Source organism: Anas platyrhynchos, chromosome 1 (assembly GCF_047663525.1).
Source record: "Anas platyrhynchos isolate ZD024472 breed Pekin duck chromosome 1, IASCAAS_PekinDuck_T2T, whole genome shotgun sequence".
In the NCBI taxonomy this organism is placed as follows: Eukaryota; Metazoa; Chordata; class Aves; order Anseriformes; family Anatidae; genus Anas; species Anas platyrhynchos.
In genome coordinates this window covers 19,965,162-19,987,722 of record NC_092587.1, presented here as the reverse complement: position 1 = coordinate 19,987,722, position 22,561 = coordinate 19,965,162, and the positions used below count along the sequence as shown (strand labels likewise).

General features: G+C 41.5%; 1 protein-coding gene across 1 annotated transcript; it reads left to right on the top strand.

The window, feature by feature from the left end:
- The first annotated feature begins 17,392 nt into the window (after window positions 1-17,392).
- PIM3 (Pim-3 proto-oncogene, serine/threonine kinase) lies at window positions 17,393-22,316 on the top strand. Its single transcript, XM_027458508.3, has 6 exons — window positions 17,393-17,846; window positions 18,178-18,287; window positions 18,391-18,441; window positions 18,749-19,112; window positions 20,367-20,543; window positions 20,727-22,316. The coding sequence occupies exons 1-6, from the start codon at window positions 17,762-17,764 to the stop codon at window positions 20,909-20,911; spliced, it is 972 nt and encodes a 323-aa protein (XP_027314309.1). The 5' UTR covers window positions 17,393-17,761; the 3' UTR covers window positions 20,912-22,316.
- The last annotated feature ends 245 nt before the right edge of the window (window positions 22,317-22,561 follow it).

Below are 22,561 nucleotides of genomic sequence, written 5' to 3'. Positions count from 1 at the left end.
TGAGACACTTTGCTTCTTGCTGATTTTCCTCTGCTGCATTTTGCTTATTACTGGTTTTCATCTCTTGCATTTTGCTACTTTAGATTTTCCTTCCTTTTTTTTTTTTTTTTTGCTTCTCCAGACATTTTCCAACATTCTTTCCATCTGCATGTCTCCAGCTATGCCTCCAGCCTGTAGTGGCTACCACTTTCTTTCTCTAATATGTTTGAGCATCATGTATTCCCTTGACTGACTGAAGTTTTGGTGTGAGATGGGTTGTTCAGGTAGATTACAGAACAGCTGGAACTGGCTGTGGCAGACACAGAACAGTTCACGGTTCCTCACATGCAAGTCACATCTGCAGCCCCCTGCTACCAAGATCCTGCAATTTATGCCCAAAATACATGGCAGAGGTAAAACACCATACTTATATTAGATTACTAGATTACTTTTAGTATCTGTGTGAACTTCTTTAAAGAGCAACTCATTTAATGTCTTCAAATGGTGTTACATCATGTCATGAAAACATCTTCAGAAACACAGGAAACATCTTCAATAAATGTATTTTTTGCTATATATAGCAAGTGATTTAAAGAAGGGTATGACCTCAAGAAGCTTCAGGTAGACAATGAAAAAGGCCTCCAACACTCACAGCTGCACTAGAATGAGTGCATTGCTTTATCACTTTGATAGTCTTTGAGCAAGAAAACATATCCCAATGTTTAGACCCCAATGGGGTCTATGGGTTCTTCCCTAGACTGATAAATTTTTATGTGGTGGGAAAGGCAAGCAGGCATCACCAACTGAAGACAAAAATATAGCTGGAAACACCTGTGAGGTGACTGGGGGAAGACAACAAAAATATTATATATTGTTTCTGCCAGTGCACTGTCCCATCAAGACATTTGAGTCACAGCTGTTTGGGCACCTTGTTTATTTATGAGAGAGATGAAGCAAGGAAAGGGGAAAGCTGGCCTGCAGAAAGGGTCCAAGACTTTCACAGATGTGGAATGCTTTTCACAGGTCTGGTGTTACCTCTGTCACCCTAAGTCCTTTCCTTACCAACCTTAACTTTCAGGTCATATCCTAGTCTATACCCTACATATCTGCATATCTGAGACACCAAGCATAAACCTAGATAATCTAGCAAACCCTATGCCAGTTTTTTTTTCTTGTTTTTTTTTTTTTTTTTTTTTTCTCTTTTCAAAAAGCTGGTTCTGTTGAACCATTTGTCATTCAACAGAAAGCATAGTTAGTTTTGTCAAGCAATTTGTCCTGAATGCTGCCTTGAGCTATATCTGTATTTAGATAGAAAAGTATTTAAACCATTCTGTTCAAACTACAGAACTTTTTTTAATCCTTCTATTTGAACATCTCAATTTTTGCAGCTAATGGCAAAGATGCTTTTTAACCTTTCTTACTTCAATTATATATTTTACTTAACCTTAAGGATAAGGTCATTTGACTGTTGAAACAGTCCTTCTGAGGAATGCAGTTCCTGAAAATGGATGTGAACTTGCTTGAGTGTCATGAAACTTAACATTTGGACTTCATTCTTGCAGATAGACAGGACCTGAAGCTGTTAGGCAAAATGAAGCCCCATTGTATAAGTCTGTCCTTTTCCTTTTTTTTTTTTTTTTTTTTCATAATGCAGGTGTCATGAGCAAGGTAAAGTCATGCTTTTCTGAGATAACACTTCTTTAATGACTCTTCTGCACAGTAGAGCACATCAACTTTTGCACAGTTACGAAATCTGGGAATCAAAGGTTGCAGTGTTGTTGGAATTTGAGGTTTGGACAAACAAACTTCCTCCTACTGATTTGTGGCATGTGAATGGGGTACTTCAGGTCTTCCTTCACAGAAGAAGAGTACAAAAAGCTCACCCGCAGTGAAGGATGGGGTACATTACTTTTCTGATTACACAGCATATTCTACCATATTCCTTCAATATCTTCAAATTTGATAATTCAGAAGAAATACTTTATGACACAATAAGTATTTGAAACTTAGAGACATTTCCCTTGTGGGGTAACTTTTAATATGGCTACAAACCAAGCACTTCTGAAGCAGTTGCAATAAACAAAGGAGTCCAACCCTTACCTAATTGGCTGGCACATACTTTCAGGCTCCAGAATCGCAAAAAATGTCACATATCAACAACAGGCCAAGTCATCAAAAACTCCATCTCCCAAAAAGAAAAATCTTGATGGATGGAAAATGTTTAGAACCACTGGAGGGAGATTTGGAAGCAAAAAAAAGAAAAATGGGTAAGGATGAGCTAAAGGAGCAGTGGTTGCCCTCATGGCTCAACAAAGGATTTCATAAAAGGGTGAAACAATGCATTTCTGAGATTACCTCCCAGTTAAAAAAGAATGAGTTCCAACACAAAGCTAAAAGTAAAAACATACAGCCAACAATGAAGTGCTGGACCACAGTAGCTTTGCCTTAAATAATCTCTTACTTCCCACTAAACAACACTTTAAAATATGGTTCTACAGCAAGTGAAGTAAATCTAATTACTTTCTGTTGCTGCCTTTACTTTTCATGAATTTCTTCCCTATTGGTAAAAGAACAGGCACACCAGGAACCATCAGAATCAAAAGCAAATTAATAAAATTTTACACTTGCAATGCAGAGTCCTGAAGTAGTAGGCATGGTTGGTAGTGGACCCTTGGTCCATTAGAATATAATGCTCATCCTGTTAGGGTATGATGACACACTGAAGTCACATACCTAATGGATTCTAAATACAAAACAGATTCCTGCCACCTTGTTTCTTTAAGAAGGAAGCAGTAAGTAATGTCTCCTGCTTCTGCACACTAAGTAGTAGAGGTATGTGATTTAATACTCAAGTGTATCAGACTGTGCTTGAGAGATCAGATTTCAATCTTCCTTCATAAATGATGAAAGTTGTTTTGTTCTTGGACTTTGTTACTAACATTATTATGGCATTTAGAGGTTTGAAGTTAAGAATAGACTCATTACACTGACATCTAGTCTAAGAGAAAAGCTTTTCCATTCACTTCTAATGTATTCTATGAATCCTTATCATACTCTTAAAGCACATCATGCCAGTTTGTATGATGTTACACAGCAGATCTCAGTGTGTTATGACATACTGTTATCTGCAACATGCAATCCTAAAATCAGAGCAGGTAATGAAAATGCATTTGTTCTTTATATAATCCTTTCACTGATCATTATTTCCCTTTAGAATGCAAATTTCAGCAATATGGGTAGGCATGGACACATACACATAAACAAATAATAATAAGAAAAACAAAATGAAATGAGCAATACAATCTATTTTGAATACTGAAAATAAAACTGAAGCCTAGTATAAGACATTTTACTATACCCATTTAAGTCTGTTTTTCAGAAATATGACCCTCAATGTTGATAAGTCCTTGTTCTGTTCCTTCTTTGTCCTTGGTATATAGGGAAATAAAAAATCCATTTGCTCCAGCAAAATAAAGTGTGTAACGGAAATCATATGAGGCAACAGGACAGTGAGACCGCAAGTGAATAGATGCATCTGAAATGGCCTTATTTAAATCTTCCCTATGGCAATGGCTTTGAATTCAGTGGAGAAAATCCAGGGCATGAGAAATTAGAAATGGGCCTGAAATCCTTGTCAGGCTCTGTGGGAACAAATGCAGAAGTGCCTAATGATATGACAACAAACAACAGCCGACATATAAGCTTCTCCTCTGTGAATTATTAAAGGTGACCTGGCAGAATTAATATTATTAAGACTGCTTAATACTGTATATTTTGCCTCTTTTTAGCTGCATCTAATTTAAAGAAACTACAATTGAACCAAACTTAAAATGTAACTAAGATATATTCTCTTAACATAAGACTTATTATTCCTATGGAAAATCTCAACTGAAATGATTCAGCCTTGAGGTCATTTTACCTTGATGATCTTGACCTGAAAATTGTAGCAGATATATCCACAAATGCATCAGCCATCTTTGCCACATCAGCAGTGGCCTCCTCGGTGGTAAAGTACAGAACTTAAATTAACAAACATTAGATTTTAATCTGTTGGCTCAAGTCCGTAAATGTCCTCAGACAGGTACCTTCTGGATGCCTAAAAATGGACTTCAACATTTACATCGTTAGTTTAGATCTTGAATTTCACAAAAAATTTTGCTTTCACGAAATGATATGAAAAGCAACAATATGGCAAGCGATACAACATTGTCTCACTCCCTTCGTTTTGACTACAAGACAGATAAGAAATTACTAGTGTTCAGATCTTAAGTACAGAGATACTACTCTCAGCCCATATATTTCACAAACTTTCAAAATGTAGGAAATTATTATTTATTAAATTTATTATTATAAATTATATTTATCAACATATTTATTATTTATTAAAGTTCCTCACTTTTTTTTTGTTTGTTTTATTTTAAGTATTAGTAATACAGGTATACATAATTTCCCTGCAAACAGATGGAAAGGAATATTAACTAAATATGGAATCAAGAAATGTAAAACAAAAGTTAAGATCAAGTAACAATGGATTTTAAAATAATAGGCAGAAAAAAAAAATCGTGGTCACTGGGACTTGATGAGAGATTTGTTAATAAAAATAATGAGTAAAAGAAATCATAGTTCTTGTGTCTGTTACTATGAAGAGGTAGGAAGAATATCAATTACACCAGAAAAGGCAGATGACAAAATTATTATTCATGCAGGAAAAGGCAGAGGTTTTCAGCATTTATCTCTTTTCTATATTTGAAACAAAGCTAAACATGTCTTTATACCATAAAATAATGGTGAAATATTTCCTTTTCAAGATTAGCTAAGGATGATGTTAAAGAGAAGCAACTAGAAATAATTGCTGCAAAGTAAATAGGCCTGGATAACTTTCTGCTTGTTGGAATTTTCTTTGCCAATGCTTCAAAGAGGTAAATGTGATGATCCAAGGCAAACTAATATAACAGCTGCAACAGCTCCACAAATTAAAGGGGGAATTGTTAATGCATATTACTTTATCCCATCAAATGATCAATTCCATTTGTATTTATATGGCCTAAATTTATATGAAAGCAGCATACCATTGTGCATGTTCCAATTGGTTACCACTATGAAAACCTGGCTTCTACCTCATTGAAGTATTTTGGAAAGCATTTAACAGGAAGAATGTAATCAAAATGACATACTTCACCACTTGTTCACCTAATCCTCATGAATGAAGGACAGAGAGGTTCTGTAGGTAAGGAGACACAAAGCTATACATAGATGACCAAACTGCGTAGTAGCAGAGGCCACACTTCTTAGAGAAAGTGCTAAATACATCACCTTCTGACCTTAGTTGGAACTGTCAACACAGACTTTCACACCTGTACATTAAATACAGATTCTGAACTGCTAAACAGTTTCTGGCTCAGTATTGCAACCAAAGTCTGCAGAAGCAGAATATGGTTAGCTGCCCTCCTCTTTGTAGGAACATACTGTGGTGCTTGGCATTGGTTTTCTTCTCTGATCTCATCTAGAAAGAAGTTTTAGTCATCATTTTCTAGTATAAGCAGTTCTGGATATACCTTCTTTGACTTCTCTACTCGCTTTCTTGCAGTCCAAGGCCATTCACATTCTTTCAGTTTCCACCTTCATCAACCTAACAATTATCCATAGCTTCTAATTCAGTGTCAGCTAAAACACATCTTTAGCATCATTTTCAACACTGCTACAGACTCTTTCAACACTTTTTTTTTCTGTATCACTACCTTAAATGCGGTCAACTTGGTTCCTTTTCACCTCACACAAAATATACTATTTATATCTTAGTATAACAATGTCCTTTTATAAATATTATATATATATATAAAAATATATAAATATATACATATATATATATATATATATATATATATATATATATAAATGACATGTGGACCAGGATATATACTCCATTATTCCTCCATCACACAAGACTACCCTAACAAGGACGGACATATTCAGAATGTTTAAACTATGATTTCACTTGGAATTTAGATTCAGGTGTGCCTCTCCTTAATGCCATGAGTCTAAAACACGTATCTTCCCTTCCTTTGTAAGCGTCCTCACCACTAGACTATTTTAGTGCTTTCGCAACAGGGTGACATTTCATTCCCATGTGGATGTGTGGTGGTTTTACCGTGCTGGGCAGCTAAACACCACAACCGCTCTCTCACTCCCCCTCCTTAGATGAGAAGGGGGAGAAGTAAAGCAAAGAACAACTCACGGGTTGAGATAAGGATAATTTAATTAAAGGGAAATAATGATAATAATAATTAAAGAAAGATTATTATGAACTAGACAATTTAACTAAACGGAAATAAAAACAGAAAGGGGAAAAGGGGAGGGGAAGGGAAAAAAAGGAAGGAATACAAACAAATAAAACAAATGAAGGCTATGTGGAAGTGTAGAGGAAAGAAATGACTCTGCTTCCCACAAATGAGCGATGATTGACCACGTCCTTGAAGCAGGGCCTCAACGCACGTAGCCGGTGTTCGGGACGAGGACCAACGTTTTCCCAACGAGAGCCCACCCCTCCCCTCTTCTTCCTGTTTCCACCTTTTATTGCTGAGTGTGACATCACATGGTATGGAATATCCCTTTGGTTGGTTTAGGTCAGCTGCCCTGGTGATGTTTCTCTTCTCACTTTTTGCCCACCCCCTAGGAGGGTTAGAGAAAGGCCCGATGCTGTGCCACTGCTGCTCAGCAGTAGACACAACACTGGTGTGATAACACTGCTGTTCCAGCTACAAGTGCAGAGTACAGCACTGTATGGGCTGCTGCAGGGAAAGTTGACATTCCAGCCAGACCCAGTACAGGATGTTGTTGCCCTCTGCCAAACTCTGAGCTAGGTGCCTCTTCAGACATACCCTTTTGCATGATGAATGTCCACACTAGTGCTGACGGCTGGTCAAAAATGATTGCCTAAACAACTCAAGAAATACAAGCTCCTCTTCCTCAATCCCAGAAGGGGCAGCCAGGATGTAAGCTGTACATGGCATTTGGGAAGGAGAGTGTTTGGTCTGTGGCACAACCATCTTTTCTTTGTCCTAGATTTATTGTTGCTATCACATAGTGAAAATTATATGGAAAGGTGGAAAATACATAATTCCACTTTACATTATGAAAAAGGGGATAATAAGTCTACCTGCCATAGTCTTAAGAAGGCATGCAGGATACCTGCTGTAGTCTTAAGAAGGTATGCAGGATGTGATCACAGGTAGTTTCTAACACAGTGCAGAAGGGGAAGGGCAGAAGGATGCAGAGTTGTCAGTTGAATAATACTCATAAAAGTCCGGTAGAGCTAAACAATTACTAGGACTTCATTGTGAGGACTTATATCTGTGATGTAAACAGACTTGAGAATGATATCAAAATACATTCTTACTCTCTGTGTAGACAAAAGCACAATTAGGTAGTTATGACTGTCCCACATGCTATATCTATACCAATCTGGTTAAGATTATGATTGTGCATTCGTGGAGTACCTGAAAATCCACAGTAAACTGAAATCACATGTCATATAAACATAGTTACTGAAATGTAACAGAAAGAATTATTCAGATATCTAAATAGATAGATGCCTGAATAGGCATCTAAAACTTCAGAAAACAGTATATCAGAGACTTCCATGTAGGAAGATGATAAAGCAAGTGAAGGCAGATAATGAAGGACCTGCACAACTCTCACATCACTTTTGAGCAACAGTATACCACTGCCACCTAAAACAGCATCTCTTCACATATTTGAATTACCACCTAACTGTGAACAGTTACCAAAAGAATACTGAGGCCCTACCTCCTCAAAATCAGACCTTTTGGAAGGCTCTCCATTTATACTCCAAAGTTGTAAGTTCCATGTCAGGTGTCAAAAATTATACACAGGAAAGCAATAAAAAATAATATGCCTAAAATATTCCAAATGGAATATTCTTGTATGCCTCAGCTATTGCTGTCCAATTTTATCTTATTGTTTCGATGTACACATTTTTAGATCTGACATAGGAGACTTATTAGCTTGAAATATGAATAAATTCATCCTTTCAGAAAGCATAATAGTTAAATTGTAGCATATTTGTTGTTAATTTTTAACATTTAGGAAGCAATTAAAAAACCAAACAACTAGATACACTGATTAACATGACATAAGCCAAGATAAACTTTACAAAGTTCATGGAAACAAAACAGAAAACGAAAAATTATTATAATAAAGTTAGTATATTACTACTGATAAGATACACAGAAAAATATCCTTTGATCACACAGTCATATGTGGTTTATGGTACATACCTTAGTTATCTATGAATAAAACATTGAGCAAGGACAGTCACTACATTTCTAATTATAGTAGAAATGTTGGAGTGCATTCAGCTGAGCCTTGATCAAAGATCATTTAATGATACTTATTCCTTCCCACCTTTTTTTTTTTTTTTTAATTTAAGAGCATATTAACAAACCACATATAAACTTTCTGTGTATGCTATTAGAATTGTTCTTCCCATACACTTGATCTGACTTCAAAAAAAAAGAAAGTGCAGCCTATACTGACAAGAACAATTATAGTTACAGAAAAATATATTCAATACATAATCTTCTTCTCCACATGAACTTCTGTCATCAATTATATGCATTAGCATAGTATTGAGGATCCTTTGTACAGAGGCATACACATCAATTCAGCTTGTTACTGGTACCATCTGTGGCTGATCCTAATGAAAATAGCAGTGACTGGTGATGGTTCTGCAAAAGACTACATGTTAGATGCCTGTGTAGGACTAGGTTTTTTACTAGTTAATAATTAAATTCCATTAGCTTAGCAAAGATCAGGAACACTGGTAATTTGCCCATCAGAAAGCTGGGGCACACCCATTCAGAGTAATCTGGTGTTTCCCTCCTGTATGTGGTTCAAAGGACAGACAGATTTTATTTCTGTGATTAGTGTAACTTTAAAGCAGTTCTCTCATTACTGAATGGTTGAGAAGCTGAAGTGGAGAAAGTGGAGATGGAGACACACTGGAAGTGACCGTAATGAAAAGTAGTAATAAAGATATGAATGCTTTTACACTGTTCAATTTTAGCTCGTGAAGCCTTAACTAGGAGCTTATACAGCCATAAAAGTGCTTGAAAACTTAAACTGCTGTGCTGAAGTGCTGTCACCCATTACACTGAAGAATGTGTATTCATCGTGTCCATATTGCAACTACTATGTTTTTTTAACAACTCTGGACTTAAGCCACCAAAATCCCTGTCCTCTTAATCTATTTTAAATGTTGCCTCTTGCTTTTAAAATTAGAAATATGTCTCTATAGAGAGTAGAAATGAGTAGTGTAAGACCATAAGAACATACAAGATTTTGTTTGACTGTGTTGGTATTCTGTTTGTTTTTTAATTTAGTATCAATATTCAAGACAGATCAAGTAAAGAGATAACATCTCTTTTTGCAAGTCTTCACTGATATTATTATCATCAACATCATCATCACCATCATTGAAAATCAATTAAACTTTTCTGTCCTCAAGTATAGAAAGCCATGGTAGTACTTCCACTGAGTTTTGGAATCAATTTATGATTAACAAATTACCGAATTATTTTACTGTGAACAGAGCAATGTGCCTTTTGGATCCAGTCACTGAAACCATGGAATGATATGAATTTTCTACTATTAAGCTAATAACTCAGCTAAGGTTTTCCAATATTTATCTTTCACATTTCAAAATTTTCATATGACAATTTTGAAAAGGGGAGGTAGAACAGAATATATTTCAATATGTATTTCAGCATTTACTTAAAACTAAACAAAGGCACATGAACAATGGTTTGTTGTGTTTTCTTTACCCCATACAGAGAAACCTAAGAATCATCTGTTCCAGTGTTTCTCTAATTTTAAATGGAGGATTACCTATTGATCTACTTTTGCAACTTTATATTTTTTATTAAATAACAAAAAATAACCTAAACCTTGACTTTTTTTTTTTAATCACTTCTTTTTCCAACCTCAGTTTTGCTCATTTATACGTTGGCAAACATAAAATTCATAGAAATTGTGACTTCTTACTATATCCACTAGTATATAGATTACAGGTTGAAAAATATCCAGTCTCTCCCATGATTTTATTCCATTGAACAAAGCACTTGGATCAATTACTTGCAAACTTTAGTAGTTTAAGTATATACTGCTGCTGAAACAAACAGAATTAAACTAGCCAAACATAGGACTTTATTAAGAGTTGCCTCACTGCACAAACTCTCTATTCCAGCATTTTGGCTTGCACTGTACAAAGACCCGAGGGCAGGCAGAGGTGGTCTCCTTCTCACCCACATTTGTTATTCATTGATTTGCCAATATCAGTATCAACCTGTTCTACTCAACAAAAAAATTGGTTTCCACCTTGAAATCTGAGACTTAATAGGCCTTCTATTATTTTTATCAGCCAATTATATCTCTGAATATTCTTGTTATCCCTAAAAATACAATATTCTTTTTAATCTTGTTACGTTCTTGGCCCTTGTGATTTGGCAGTGAGTTCCACACTCTAATTACAAGTTTTATAAGTAGAGGTAATTATAGGTTGTAGGGTTTTTTTATCAGTTTTGAATGTTACCTTTTAATTTTCCCTAATGTTCCTGTGCTCATGTTAGATGACAGAGAACACAGTCATCTAATCTACTGTACCTAGACAATTATTTTACTGCATACCCTTTCTTAATCTTCTCTCTAACATAAAAAAAAAAAAATCTTTCAAAAGAGATTTTTTTTCATATCCTTAGTCATTCTCATTACCCTTCCTTGATCCCACTTTAGTTCTTCAATACACTTTTTGAAATGGGGAAAACAGCTGCTGAGTTTGTGCAGTCTCCCTATGAACGCAGTATGTATAACAGTGGAAGATGAGGCCCTGAGAACTCAGTTCTGTAGAGAGCCATGCTCCTTGAGTCATAAATATTAATGCTGGAGAGATTTTCCAGTCAGACTTCTCCTGGCACAATGTCACAGTATGTAACATAAATTCTGCATCAAATCTGTAACTTCTTTTCACATGTGAGTATATCTTCTTGCATCCTTTTCTTTAAATCCAGTTTCAACATGAAGTTTTCAATTTACAGAGAGCTATATTTATCCTCTGATATCCATTTCCATTTTACTTCTATAGATTGTTGCTTTGTTCCAGTTCCCACGCTGGGAAACTTCTTGTGTGAGACTTAAAGAGCTATCAGATAGAAGAAAAAAAAAAAAAAAAGTTACTTCTAGGCAGTGATGGTAAAAGCTTACCTCTTAACTTTCTCCTGAGCAAACAAAATGGATCAAGCTATTAAAGATTGATGTTTTAACATGTGGTTTCTAGACCTTATATTTTCCTTGAAAGCCTTACCAGTTTTTCAGCATTCTTTTGACAGTACCCCAGTACTGGTCTCAATAACACTGTACCAAAAGGGTTACATTTATTGCTTATCCTTAAATTAATACTTCCCTTTTAAAAGGTCAGCATTCAGCCCCTTAGTGTCTTCATCAGACACTTGTAAACAGGTGGTTATTTCTACAAGTAGCCTGTACCACTGCCCATCATTACCACTACCTTGTATATTCAAAGGCTATTTTTCATTTATATTATTTACATTACTTTTATCATGGAAGATCCTCCATCACAGCTCAGATACTTCTACTGTTCCAAATAAAAATATGGTCTTTAACTCAAAGGTATCTTTGGATTTCTCGTTTCTTCTTCCATTTCTCCAGCTTCTTAGCTGAACGCATTTCACAAAGAACAAAGTATGTGGATAGGTATATTAATCTTGACATGAGTTAAAACCTATTAATTGTTTGTGATTTCATCCTCCATCCTTCATAAAGGCTGAAACACATCATATCAGCTCACTAGTAACAGAAGTTTAAGATATTTCTCAAAGATCCAGAGTGTAGTAAAACACAATTAAACTCTTAAGGGTCATACCTTGTTTTCTGATTTATTCATACTTTGTTACTACTAAGTGCTAAATCTTGATTGTCTCAAAGGAACACTGCTTCTGCAACAATCAAATAATGATTATTTTCATAGAGCCCTTGATCCAAACAGCTAATCAGACTACTGCTAGTAACATCTACCTGTATATACTGTACATAGTCTAGTCTGAAAAACAGTAATTGTAGTTATACTAGACAAAGTGAACTTCTAGTAAAGTTTTCAAGGGCAGATTGTAAATAGATAATCTCTGCTAATACAAATGCATCATCAATGATAACATATAAGTACAAACAAAATTGTGTATCTCTGTGTGTGAACGGGAAGCAGGAGATAATAGGTATATACTACCTAGACAGGACACAAGAAAAAGCCTATTTACTAATGTAGAAATATGAACTAAAGTGGAAGTTTATTCTCCTAGTGGTAGGTGTCACCTTTGACTGAATTTACTCTGTAGTTTGACTGAATAAAGGAGAAAGAATGCACCATATTGAGAAATTTAAGGTCTATTACTGCTGGAGTTGTCAACATCTTTCTCTAATCGCTCATCAATCTAATAACATTTTCTTAAAAAGCAAACAAAATAAGGAGACATGGCTTTTTTAAGATGCACTGGTCAAAAGGAAGGTAGTGAAGTTGCTGGAAAAGTGCCCTGCTAACCTGTCTGTAGGACCTGGCAGAGTCAGCCATATCTGTTGTTCATCCTAACTTGCAAGTAAGCAGGCAGGTACAGCAGGGTCCTGCCTTAGCTGCATAGTGAACACGACTGAGGTCAGAAACAAACAAGAACCATGTGGGAGATGGAAGTGCGAAGTGACGAGGAACACCAAAGCATTGTCCAGCCAGGCAGGGATTGAATTAAGAGGGCCAACGCTTGTTTGCAGTTAAACCTGGTGAAGAATGTAAAGGATAGCAGGAACACCATTGCAGGTACATTGGCAGCAAAATGAGAAACCTGGCCTTGCTGCTGAAAACAGTGGGTGACCTTACGACACAGTGTAGGTACTGAATGTCTTCTTTGTCTCAGTTTCTACTGCCAAGGTCTGCTCTCAGGTCTTCCAGAGCTCCATGCCAAGTAGCAAGGGTCAAGTTAGGGACTATTTAAACAAGCTGGAAATGTAATACAAGTCTATGGAATTGCACAGTATACATCTGAGAGTACTAAGACTGCCAGCAAATGTCACGCAAGGGTGCTCTCTATCTTTCCTGAAAGGCCACAGTGGTCAGAGGAGGATCCTGACAACAATAAAAATGTTATGTCTGTCTTAGAAAAGGGTGAGGATGATCTGGCTGACTAAACTTACCTCAGTCCCTGGGAAAATTATGGAGCAAGCACTCATGGAAACCATTCCCATTCATACAATGACAAGTACATGATCAAGAACAGCCATCTTGAATTTACCCAGTGCAAATTGTGCTTAAGCAGTCTGATTGCCTTCTACAATTAAATCACATGCTGTCTGGGAGAAGGTGGAGTAGTAGGTGTTACACTCCTTGCCTTCAGCAAGGCTTTTAATGCAATTTCCTACTGTCCTTGGAGCCAAACTGGGGAATAATAACACAGATAGGTGGACTACAAGATTGGTTAAAAACTGGAAAGATCATTGGGCTCAAAGGGTAGTTAACAAATGTTTGAAGTCCAATTAGCACGTGATTCCAAGTGGCATTTCCCAGAACCAAGACAGGGGATTACATTATTTAATCCACGACCCACATGATACAATCCTTAGAAACCACAGGGTGACACCAAATCATAGGGGTGCTGTTTGCATACTGTAGAATAGAGCAACCAGTCAGGGAGACCTCAACAAACTGAAGGAGTGGACAACAGATAAATATGCCTTGAAGTTCCAAAAAGATAAATACAAGGTCCTGCATCTGGGATAAGACATACCTATGCAGGAGTGCAGGTTGGTACTTACAGTTCTATGGATGAGGGCAACAAACTGAACAGTGTGCCCTTGCAGCAACGAATACTAACCGCATCTTGGGCTGCATTAGTAAGACCATAGCCAGCAGGTCAAGGGACATGATTATTACTCTCTGTTCAGCCCATATAAAGCCACATCTAGAGCACTATGTTCAGTTCGCTCACTCCCAAAACAAAAGAGAGGCTGAAGAGAGTAAAGAGAAGGGTCATTAAGATGGCTTTGAGCATCTGATATATTTAGCCACTCAGAGGCTGAGGGACCTGAAAACACTGATATTCTTAATAAGTGTATTGGACTTTTACTGCTAGAGCATTCCTTATGGTCATATTATGCAAACCGACACATTTTGGCAGTCCTATCTTGAAGACCTACAATAGCTACAGGTGTACATTAGACAATGATAATGCCAGCAGTGCACTATGTGATGATACATCACAGTAAACTTTGAACTGGGTTCCACACAGACATTAGAAGATAGCTTACAGTGGCACTGTCTCTGTACTGCAAGCAGACACTCCAGTGGAATTTCTGTATTTCTATGCCTGATGAACTCATGCTTGCTCAGAGACCCTTGCACAGAAAAAATGATTTGTACATCAAAGAGCTAACTGGCATCCTACCCATGAATGATTTTCCATTTATAGTTGCAAAGCCACCACTAAAGAGGCCAGAACTAGTTTATAAAATATTTCTGCAGCTATAATTGTTTAGGACCACTGAACTGCATGTTCCAAGCCAGATCAAAAGGAGCACCACAAACCCATGAAAGGCTTATGTGTAAAGACAGGGTAAATTCCATGTCTGGGATCCATCTGTAATTCTGTCAAACCAAGAGTCCTTGTAGCTGTATACAAATTAAATGTCTGTCTGCCAAAATTACATGAATGAAGAACAAATACTCCCTTATCTTTTTTTTTTTTTTTTTTTTTTTTTTTTTTTTTTTTTAATGTACAGTAACTACCTTATTTTCTTTAACGTTAAATGTAAAGTACCCTTCCTGTTACACTACTGTGAAAATACAAATCGGATCAGGAGTTGTACCAATACCAGATATCGATCTTGGTCTTTTTTACCAATTTGCCTCACAGAGATGTGTGAAGGTACGCTATGTTCTCATCTTAAAGTATTAGGGCTGACACAGCTGAAGAAGATACAATCCTAAATGCAAAAGTATATTGAAGAAACTCCAAATTATTTTCTTGAACAGGCTCAAGGCAAATGTATCATTCATCTATCACAGATTGACAAGACAAAGATGGATGAATGAAATTGCAAATGCAGTTGGAATTAAAAAGACCTGATGTTTTACATGTGCAAACTAGTGATACATGCATGACTTTTCAAGCTTAGCCACATAACAAAAAAAAAAAACAAAAACAAACAAACAAAAAAACTACTTGTAGTGTTACTTCCCTAAATAATTAGCATTTATATATATTAATATTTAATGCCTGTTTTTCCTCTTTAGAAATATTTGCTATTTTAATAAGCAGAAATCTAATTTTGAGCATGAGGAACACTTCCTCTTTGTGTAAAACAATGCTTAAAATAGCCACTGACAAAAGCGGCTAAATCTTTACAATATACCTAGAACATGAATTTTCAGATCATGAAATCTTCCCGTTATTTGTGCCTGTTTACAACTCAGCAGCAATAAACTGTGCATATGTCACTATATGGAGAAACCTTTTAAAAATTTATTTCATGTTATTAGAGATAGTCAAAATTCCTCACCAAAAAAAGAAAGAAAAAAAAAAAGTGCCCTTTTATTGTTTTATCTGATAAGTCCAAATCATTATCTTTAAAAAAGAAAAAATCATAAACCAGAAGCTTCCCAATCCCTTCAGCTGCTCACTAAACCCAGTGGTTTAGCCGCATTCCTCTGGAAATACCACATTCTGTACGAGGTAGTAACTTTTATAGACCAATTGATCTAGCTTCAAAAAGCACATTCTGGGACACAAAGGGTTGAAACTGCGCCTGAAAACTTGACCTTTACATCAGTTGGTCTAATCTAATAAAAGATATTACGCCTCCCTAGAAGCCCTCGCTTTGTTTATAGGCATGACTGTCTGAGATTGTAGCACTACTATTATCAGAGAATGCCAACTGCAACACGGCTCTCCCAGCGCCTGGAGCGGAAGGACTGCCAGCTCTTGAAGTGGTTGTCCAAAAATACCCCCACTTCAGGGATCCCCGTGCAATATCAGCTTCTCCTCCCTCACTTTTTCCAACACGGGGACACCAGGCGTTCCCGTTACGCAGCCAGGGCGCGGGTGCTGTGAGGGGGCCTGTGGTGCTGTGAGGCACCCTCTGGGTCTGCTGCCTGCAAGCACCGTGCTTGGCCAAACTTCGGCCTCGCTCGTCTGCCTGCCACCCCTCCACTCAGCGCCTCTGGAGAGCGGCCCAAGCAGCTACTGGAGCAGTTCTCAAGACGCTGTTACACGCCAAGCACAGCAGACGCTTATTTATTTATTATTTATTTTCGAAACCAGTGGCCCACCACCTCTGGCGGGCCGACGCTTGGCAGCCTCTCCCCTCCCTGCCCGCCTCCTCAGCCCAGGCGGCCGCCGGAGGCCTGACGTGGGGCGGCCGTTAACGGCCTCCCCGGGGCCGCTCGGCGGCGCCCCGGGAAGCCTCGGGGGAGGAGGGGGGGCGGCACTGGGGGGGCTCCGTCCCCTCAGCGCCTCCTCCACCGCCGCGGCTCCGCCATTCCTGTAGAGGCAGCGCCCCCTGCGGGGCGGGCGGGGGGCGCCGTGCCGGGAGGAGCCGCCAGCCGGCCGCCGCCGGAGCGGGGAGGCGGGGAAGCCCTCGGGGGCGCTCCGCGGGGGCTGCGTGACTGGAGAGGAGCGCGGGGCTCACGGGCAGGGGAAAACACCACGGGGCGAGCGCACAGCGCGCTGCCTCGCCCGGCGCCGGCTCTGCGGAGAGCGGGGCGGGAGGGGAGGGGAAGGAGGGAGCGGGCGGGGTTGGGAAGCGCCGCACCCCGGCCATGGCGGCGGCGTGTCCCCGGCCCCCCCCTTCCCTCCCCGCCCAGCCCCAGACGCCGCGTCTCGGCCCGGCGCGCGGCGACCTTCCCGCAGCCGCGGGGCGGGGCCGCGGCGTTCCCGCCCTCCGCCGCATGCAGATGAGGCCCCTCCTCATTGGCCTGCGCCGGGAGCTCTTTGAAAAGGCGCCCGCTGATTGGCCGCCCGCAAATGTTAACGCAAATAGGAGAATCTCCCCCCTCCCTCCTCCTCTTCGCCCCCCCTCCCCTTTCTCGCCGCTGGTGCGTGCTGCGTGCCTCAGACGCCCTGTAACGCTGCGCGCCGCTTACTACAAACAAGTAGTTCCCGGCCCCCCGCCATCTCCCCCCGCCCGCCGGCGCGACGGGGAGGGCCGGGGACTCCGCAGCCCCCACCGCCGCACCGCGGGCGCCCCGTCGCGGAGGAGAGGAGGGGTCGAGCCGGGGCGGCGGGGAGAGGCGTGTCCCCCCCCCCCATACACACACACCGCCTCCCCCGCGGAGGGATACCCTCTCGGCACCATCCGCGCTCTGCCCGCACCAAAATATTGGGAGTTAAGAGGCGGCTCCGCGGCGCCGCCGGCTCAGAAGCGCGCGGGCAGGCAGGGCGGCGGCGCGGCTCCTGCGCCCAGCCCGCTCCCCGCCGCCACCGCCGCACCGCACCGCAGGGCCGGCTTCACGGACGCGGCCCCCGGCTGGAAGGGGCCCTTTCGCCGCCGCCGGAGAACGAGGACGAGGACAAGGAGGGGGACTTGGCGCGGATCCGTGCCGGGGAGGCCGTCGGTGCCCGCCGCAGGGCCACCAGGGAAGCCCCGCGCGGAGGGTCTGGGCTCGCTGAGGAGGAGGAGGAGGACGCAGGGGGCTCCCCCCGCACGGAAGATGTTGCTCTCCAAGTTCGGCTCGCTGGCCCACATCTGCAGCCCCGCCAGCATGGACCACTTGCCGGTGAAGATCCTGCAGCCAGGTACGGCGGGGCGCCGGGGGCTTCCCCCCGCGGGCGGCCCCAGCCCCGTGGCCGGCGCCACGCAGCCGCCCGAAACTTGGGGCTCTCCCCTTTTTATTGCGTTTTTTTTTTTTTTAATATAACCGAAGAAGATTTTTGAGGAGGAAATTTAAAAAAAAAAAAAAAAAGCCTCGTGCAGAATTAGGGCGACGCGTCCAGCGGACGTGCTCGGGGGGGGGATTTAATATGTATATTATTATTTTATTTTTTTAATTTTTTTTTTTTTGAGCCCTAATTTTCGCCGAGGCGTAGCCCGGTCGCTAACGCCGCGCTTTCCCTCCTGTTTCCCCAGTGAAAGTGGAGAAGGAGCCGTTCGACAAAGTGTACCAGGTGGGCTCCGTGCTGGGCAGCGGCGGCTTCGGCACCGTCTACGCGGGCAGCAGGATCGCCGACGGCTTGCCGGTGAGGCTCGGGGCGGCTCGGCGGGCGGCGGGCACGGGGCGAGCCCTGCCCTGCCCGGCCCCGCCGCTCACCGCCCTCCCTTTCCCCCCTCCTCGCCCCGCAGGTCGCCGTGAAGCATGTGGTGAAGGAGCGGGTGACCGAGTGGGGCACGATTGTAAGTACTTCATTTTTCTTATTTATTTTTTTTCTTATTAATTTTATTTTTGGGAGGGGTGGGCTCCGTCGGGGCTATTGTGTGGGCGGCGGGGCTCGCCCCGCCCGCCGGCGCGGTGTCTGCGTCGGGGGGAATTTGGCGGGGGTTCGCCGCCGCAGCGCCGCGCCCGCCCCTCGGACTGCGGCAGCGGAGGAGCCACCCCGCGGGGCGGCGGTGGGTGGCACTGCCCTACCCTGCCTTGCCTCGTCCTGCCCTGCCCTGCCCGCCGCCCCCGAGTGACCCGCTCGCCTCCCCTTTCTCTGCCCAGGGCGGCGTCATGGTGCCCTTGGAGATCGTCCTCCTGAAGAAGGTGGGCTCCGGCTTCAGGGGGGTCATCAAGCTGCTGGACTGGTACGAGCGTCCTGATGGCTACCTGATCATCATGGAGCGGCCCGAGCTGGTGAAGGATCTCTTTGACTTCATCACGGAGAAGGGAGCCCTGGACGAGGACACAGCCCGTGGGTTCTTCCGGCAGGTGCTGGAGGCGGTGCGCCACTGCTACGGCTGCGGCGTGGTGCACCGGGACATCAAGGATGAGAACCTGCTGGTTGACCTCAGGACAGGCGAGCTGAAGCTAATCGACTTCGGCTCAGGGGCCATCCTCAAGGACACAGTCTATACTGACTTTGATGGTACGTGCCCTCCTTGCCTGGGGCAGCCCAGCCACGGCGTGCCGAGTTTGGCCAGACCCCGTGCCCCTCCCAGGGCGATGCCCTATAGCTGCCGCTTATCCTGTTTCTGGCGCCTCCAAGTAGCGAGGGCGCCTCTGACGCAGCGGTTCATATCAGGTCTATCGGTAATGGAAACCTTTGGACCCGAAGCAGCTTAGGGTGTTCAGTTGCGTAGGAAAGAAGCAATTCCAGGCAGTGACGCAGCAGTTTATATTTCCCTGTCTTGGAAAAAGCATTTTTTTTCCTAGAGGGCGATCTGTTTACATGGAGGCTTCACCAGTGTCGGATGTTTCCATGTGTGGATATGCAGTTTTTACATGCAGTGCTTTTTTTAACTCGAAGCAATAGCTCTCCCCCTCCCTTTCCGCTGGTGTCCTGGAAATCCCGCATTGCAGATTTCAAAGTGATGGGACAAATACGCTCCCTGAAAATAACGTGATACTAGCTTCAGGGTCAGGCTTGATGGTTTAGAGATGGGAAATCTGAAAATAAGCTTGCACATGATAGAGGATATTTTCCCTTGCCCTTTGAATGTGACTGATGTAACCAAGGGACTTTTTTTTTTTTTCCGACCTCCATCCTCAGCTGCTGCACTTAACATCTGTTTGTTGTGAAACCCGAACCCCTAGGCCACGTGACCTTCAGCATCACAAATTCTCGTTTTTGTTTGGTATCCAAGGAGCACCGCAGGCAAAGAGAGGGCGGGTTAAAAAGGCTGCTGCAGAGAAGCATGGGGCCTTTTTTTTAAAAAAAAAAAAAAAAAAAACATAAAAATTGTAAGCAGCCTTATTTTGTTTACTGCCCAGTGGAATTGGATAAAGCAGATTATCCCTGTGTAATAAGGCAGACCTGAGTTTCACCTTCTCCACTCCCTCTCTTCTCCTCCCCGACAGCCCCCTTTGTCCTTTTGTGTCTATTTTTGGTGTGATGCTGCAGACGCCACGTGGTCAGTGAAAGGGAGCTCGCCTTAGTAAACAGTCAGCTGATGGCAGCCCTGTTATTCCTTGCAACAAAATAGCACAACCGGATGGTTGATGGTGTAACTCCACAGATGACCTGAAGTTACACCACTAATAGTTTGGGGCCATAAAAAAAAAATCAAAACCTGCTTTTTTTTTTTTTTTTTTATTCCAAACAATGAACTTAATTTAGCCTTAGTAGAGCTACTTGAAGAATGGGAAAACACTAATCCTTTACTTTTTTTCCTGCTTTTAGGAACGAGAGTATACAGCCCGCCAGAGTGGATCAGATACCATAGATACCATGGGAGGTCAGCGACAGTATGGTCTCTGGGAGTTCTGCTGTATGATATGGTTTGCGGAGACATCCCTTTTGAGCAAGATGAAGAAATCTTGAGGGGACGATTATACTTCAGGAGGAGAATTTCACCTGGTGAGTTGTGTGGGGGTGTTGAGTGGGGACTTTTTTTTTTGTTTGTTTTTTTGTTTTTTTGTTTTTTTTTTTTGAGATTATCTTGAATTTACAAAAGTTATGTGTCTGGGTGGGTTGGCTGGTTGTTTTCCAAGACAGTCTCCTTATTTTTCTGATCTGGAATTCCTTCTTTGCTTGTTTCAGAATGTCAACAGCTGATCAAATGGTGCCTTTCACTGAGGCCTTCAGACAGACCAACACTTGAGCAAATTTTTGACCATCAATGGATGCACAAATCTGAAGTAGTGAAGTCTGAGGACTGTGACATAAGGCTACGGACCCTTGATACTGATGTATCGAGCACAAGTTCAAGTAATGAGAGTCTGTGAATTACTAAGGACATCGCATTGGGAGGGGAGCTACAAGCAGAAAGACCACAGTGCTGCTGCCAATACGTAGGAGGGGCTAGAAAAATGCATTCATTATTCTGTAGTTGAATCTTTGTCTGAGGGACTTGATTTTATTTTCCCCTTTTGCTGGTTTCTGCTTTGGAATGAGAGATTTCCTTTGGAAACGCTGATGTTTGGGAGTTGCAGGCCAGTACTTAGTCAAAGACTGACCTTATTAAGAAAGCAGTGACCTCTTGAATACATGGTAAACTTTTTTGCTCTCATAGAGCCTGGACTAGATTTTATTTGCTTTTGAGTGCCTTTTTGAAAGCTGCTTCAGTGGGACTTTCTTTTTTGAGCTGTGTATGTCCAAAGAAGATCCAGTTCATTATAGGAATTTGCTCCCTTTAGACCCAGTGCTGGAGGAAGCAGCTCCTATGATGCATTGGAGAACATGTTCGGTGATTGAATGAAGTAGTCCCATCCACTGGTGATGGAATACTTGAACACAGACATTTCACTCCTGCCCCCGGCCCTTTCCAAATCCAACCCACCTCTGCTGCTCAAAGTATTTCTTATAGCCTGCACAGAAATATGAACAGGTATATCAGCTTTTTTATCAGAAACATTTATTCATGTTTCCTTTTATCATCTCTACCACTGGGCATGAGAAGCCCCTTTCTCAACTCCCCCTGGCCTTTTGTCACCCTGCGAGTCTTAAGAGTATGTATGGGCATGTTGAATGCACAATCAATGCAATATTCAAGGACTTTACTTTTTTTTTCCATACCTGTATAATGTGTTTATGTAAACTTGGTTTTCCCATGTACTATACAGTTATTTATTGTTTGAAGTTTAGAAGACCTCCCACAGGTTTCAGCTGTGGCTATTTATTTGGTTAATTTATTTGGTTAGAGTTATTCAACACTGTGCTTTCCCCTCCTCCCCATGGGAATTCTAGTGGTTTGCCCATGGCACTTTTTTTCTGCATTCCTGTCAACTTTTGTTTAAAAAAAAAAAGAAAAAAGACAAAAAAATATTTCTGACCTTATCAATTTTTGTTGGAAGTTGGAAAATTGTTGTACAAAGTCTAATTTAAGGGAAATAGAATGACTTTTTAAAGTTAGTCAGTATGCCTTTTGTCTGGTATTGCACCAGAAATGTAAAGTAATGCTGTTTGGAAAGGTTTTAAATTATTGACATTGTACAGTCTCCGTGCATTGGCTCTGGAAGGTAGAGTGGCAGAGTCATAAACCTTAATTTATTTTAATAGCTGTGTTTCTGTGATCTGGTTGCATTTATGCAGCTTGGATTTGGATTTTTTTCTTCTGTTTAACAGTGTGAAATGTATGGAGATCATATTTTTTATACAGGTATTTCAATTAAACTTTTTTTGTACATAACAGTTCTGTGTGTCTGTATGCGCTCACTTTTATCTTCGCCATTACTCTTGAATCCAGCTGGGGAACAAGTGTTCTGTTAATGAACTTAACTTGTAAAGGCCTACACCGTCTGACCTGGAGTTAATAGGCCTATGCTATTAACTGGTGGCAGTTTTGGAAGAATTAATCAATCCCTTGTCTTGACTGTACCTACTTCTTGATCACCATATTTGATGTTGAACTGCAATAGGTATATGATGCAGCAGCA

What these genes read in the sequence shown, in the direction of transcription:
- PIM3 (XM_027458508.3), top strand. Translation starts at nt 17,762, where the DNA reads ATGTTGCTCTCCAAGTTCGGCTCGCTGGCCCACATCTGCAGCCCCGCC. An exon ending in TGACCGAGTGGGGCACGATT is followed by an intron (nt 18,442 to 18,748) that starts GTAAGTACTTCA and finishes TTCTCTGCCCAG; the next exon opens with GGCGGCGTCATGGTGCCCTT. An exon ending in AGTCTATACTGACTTTGATG is followed by an intron (nt 19,113 to 20,366) that starts GTACGTGCCCTC and finishes TCCTGCTTTTAG; the next exon opens with GAACGAGAGTATACAGCCCG.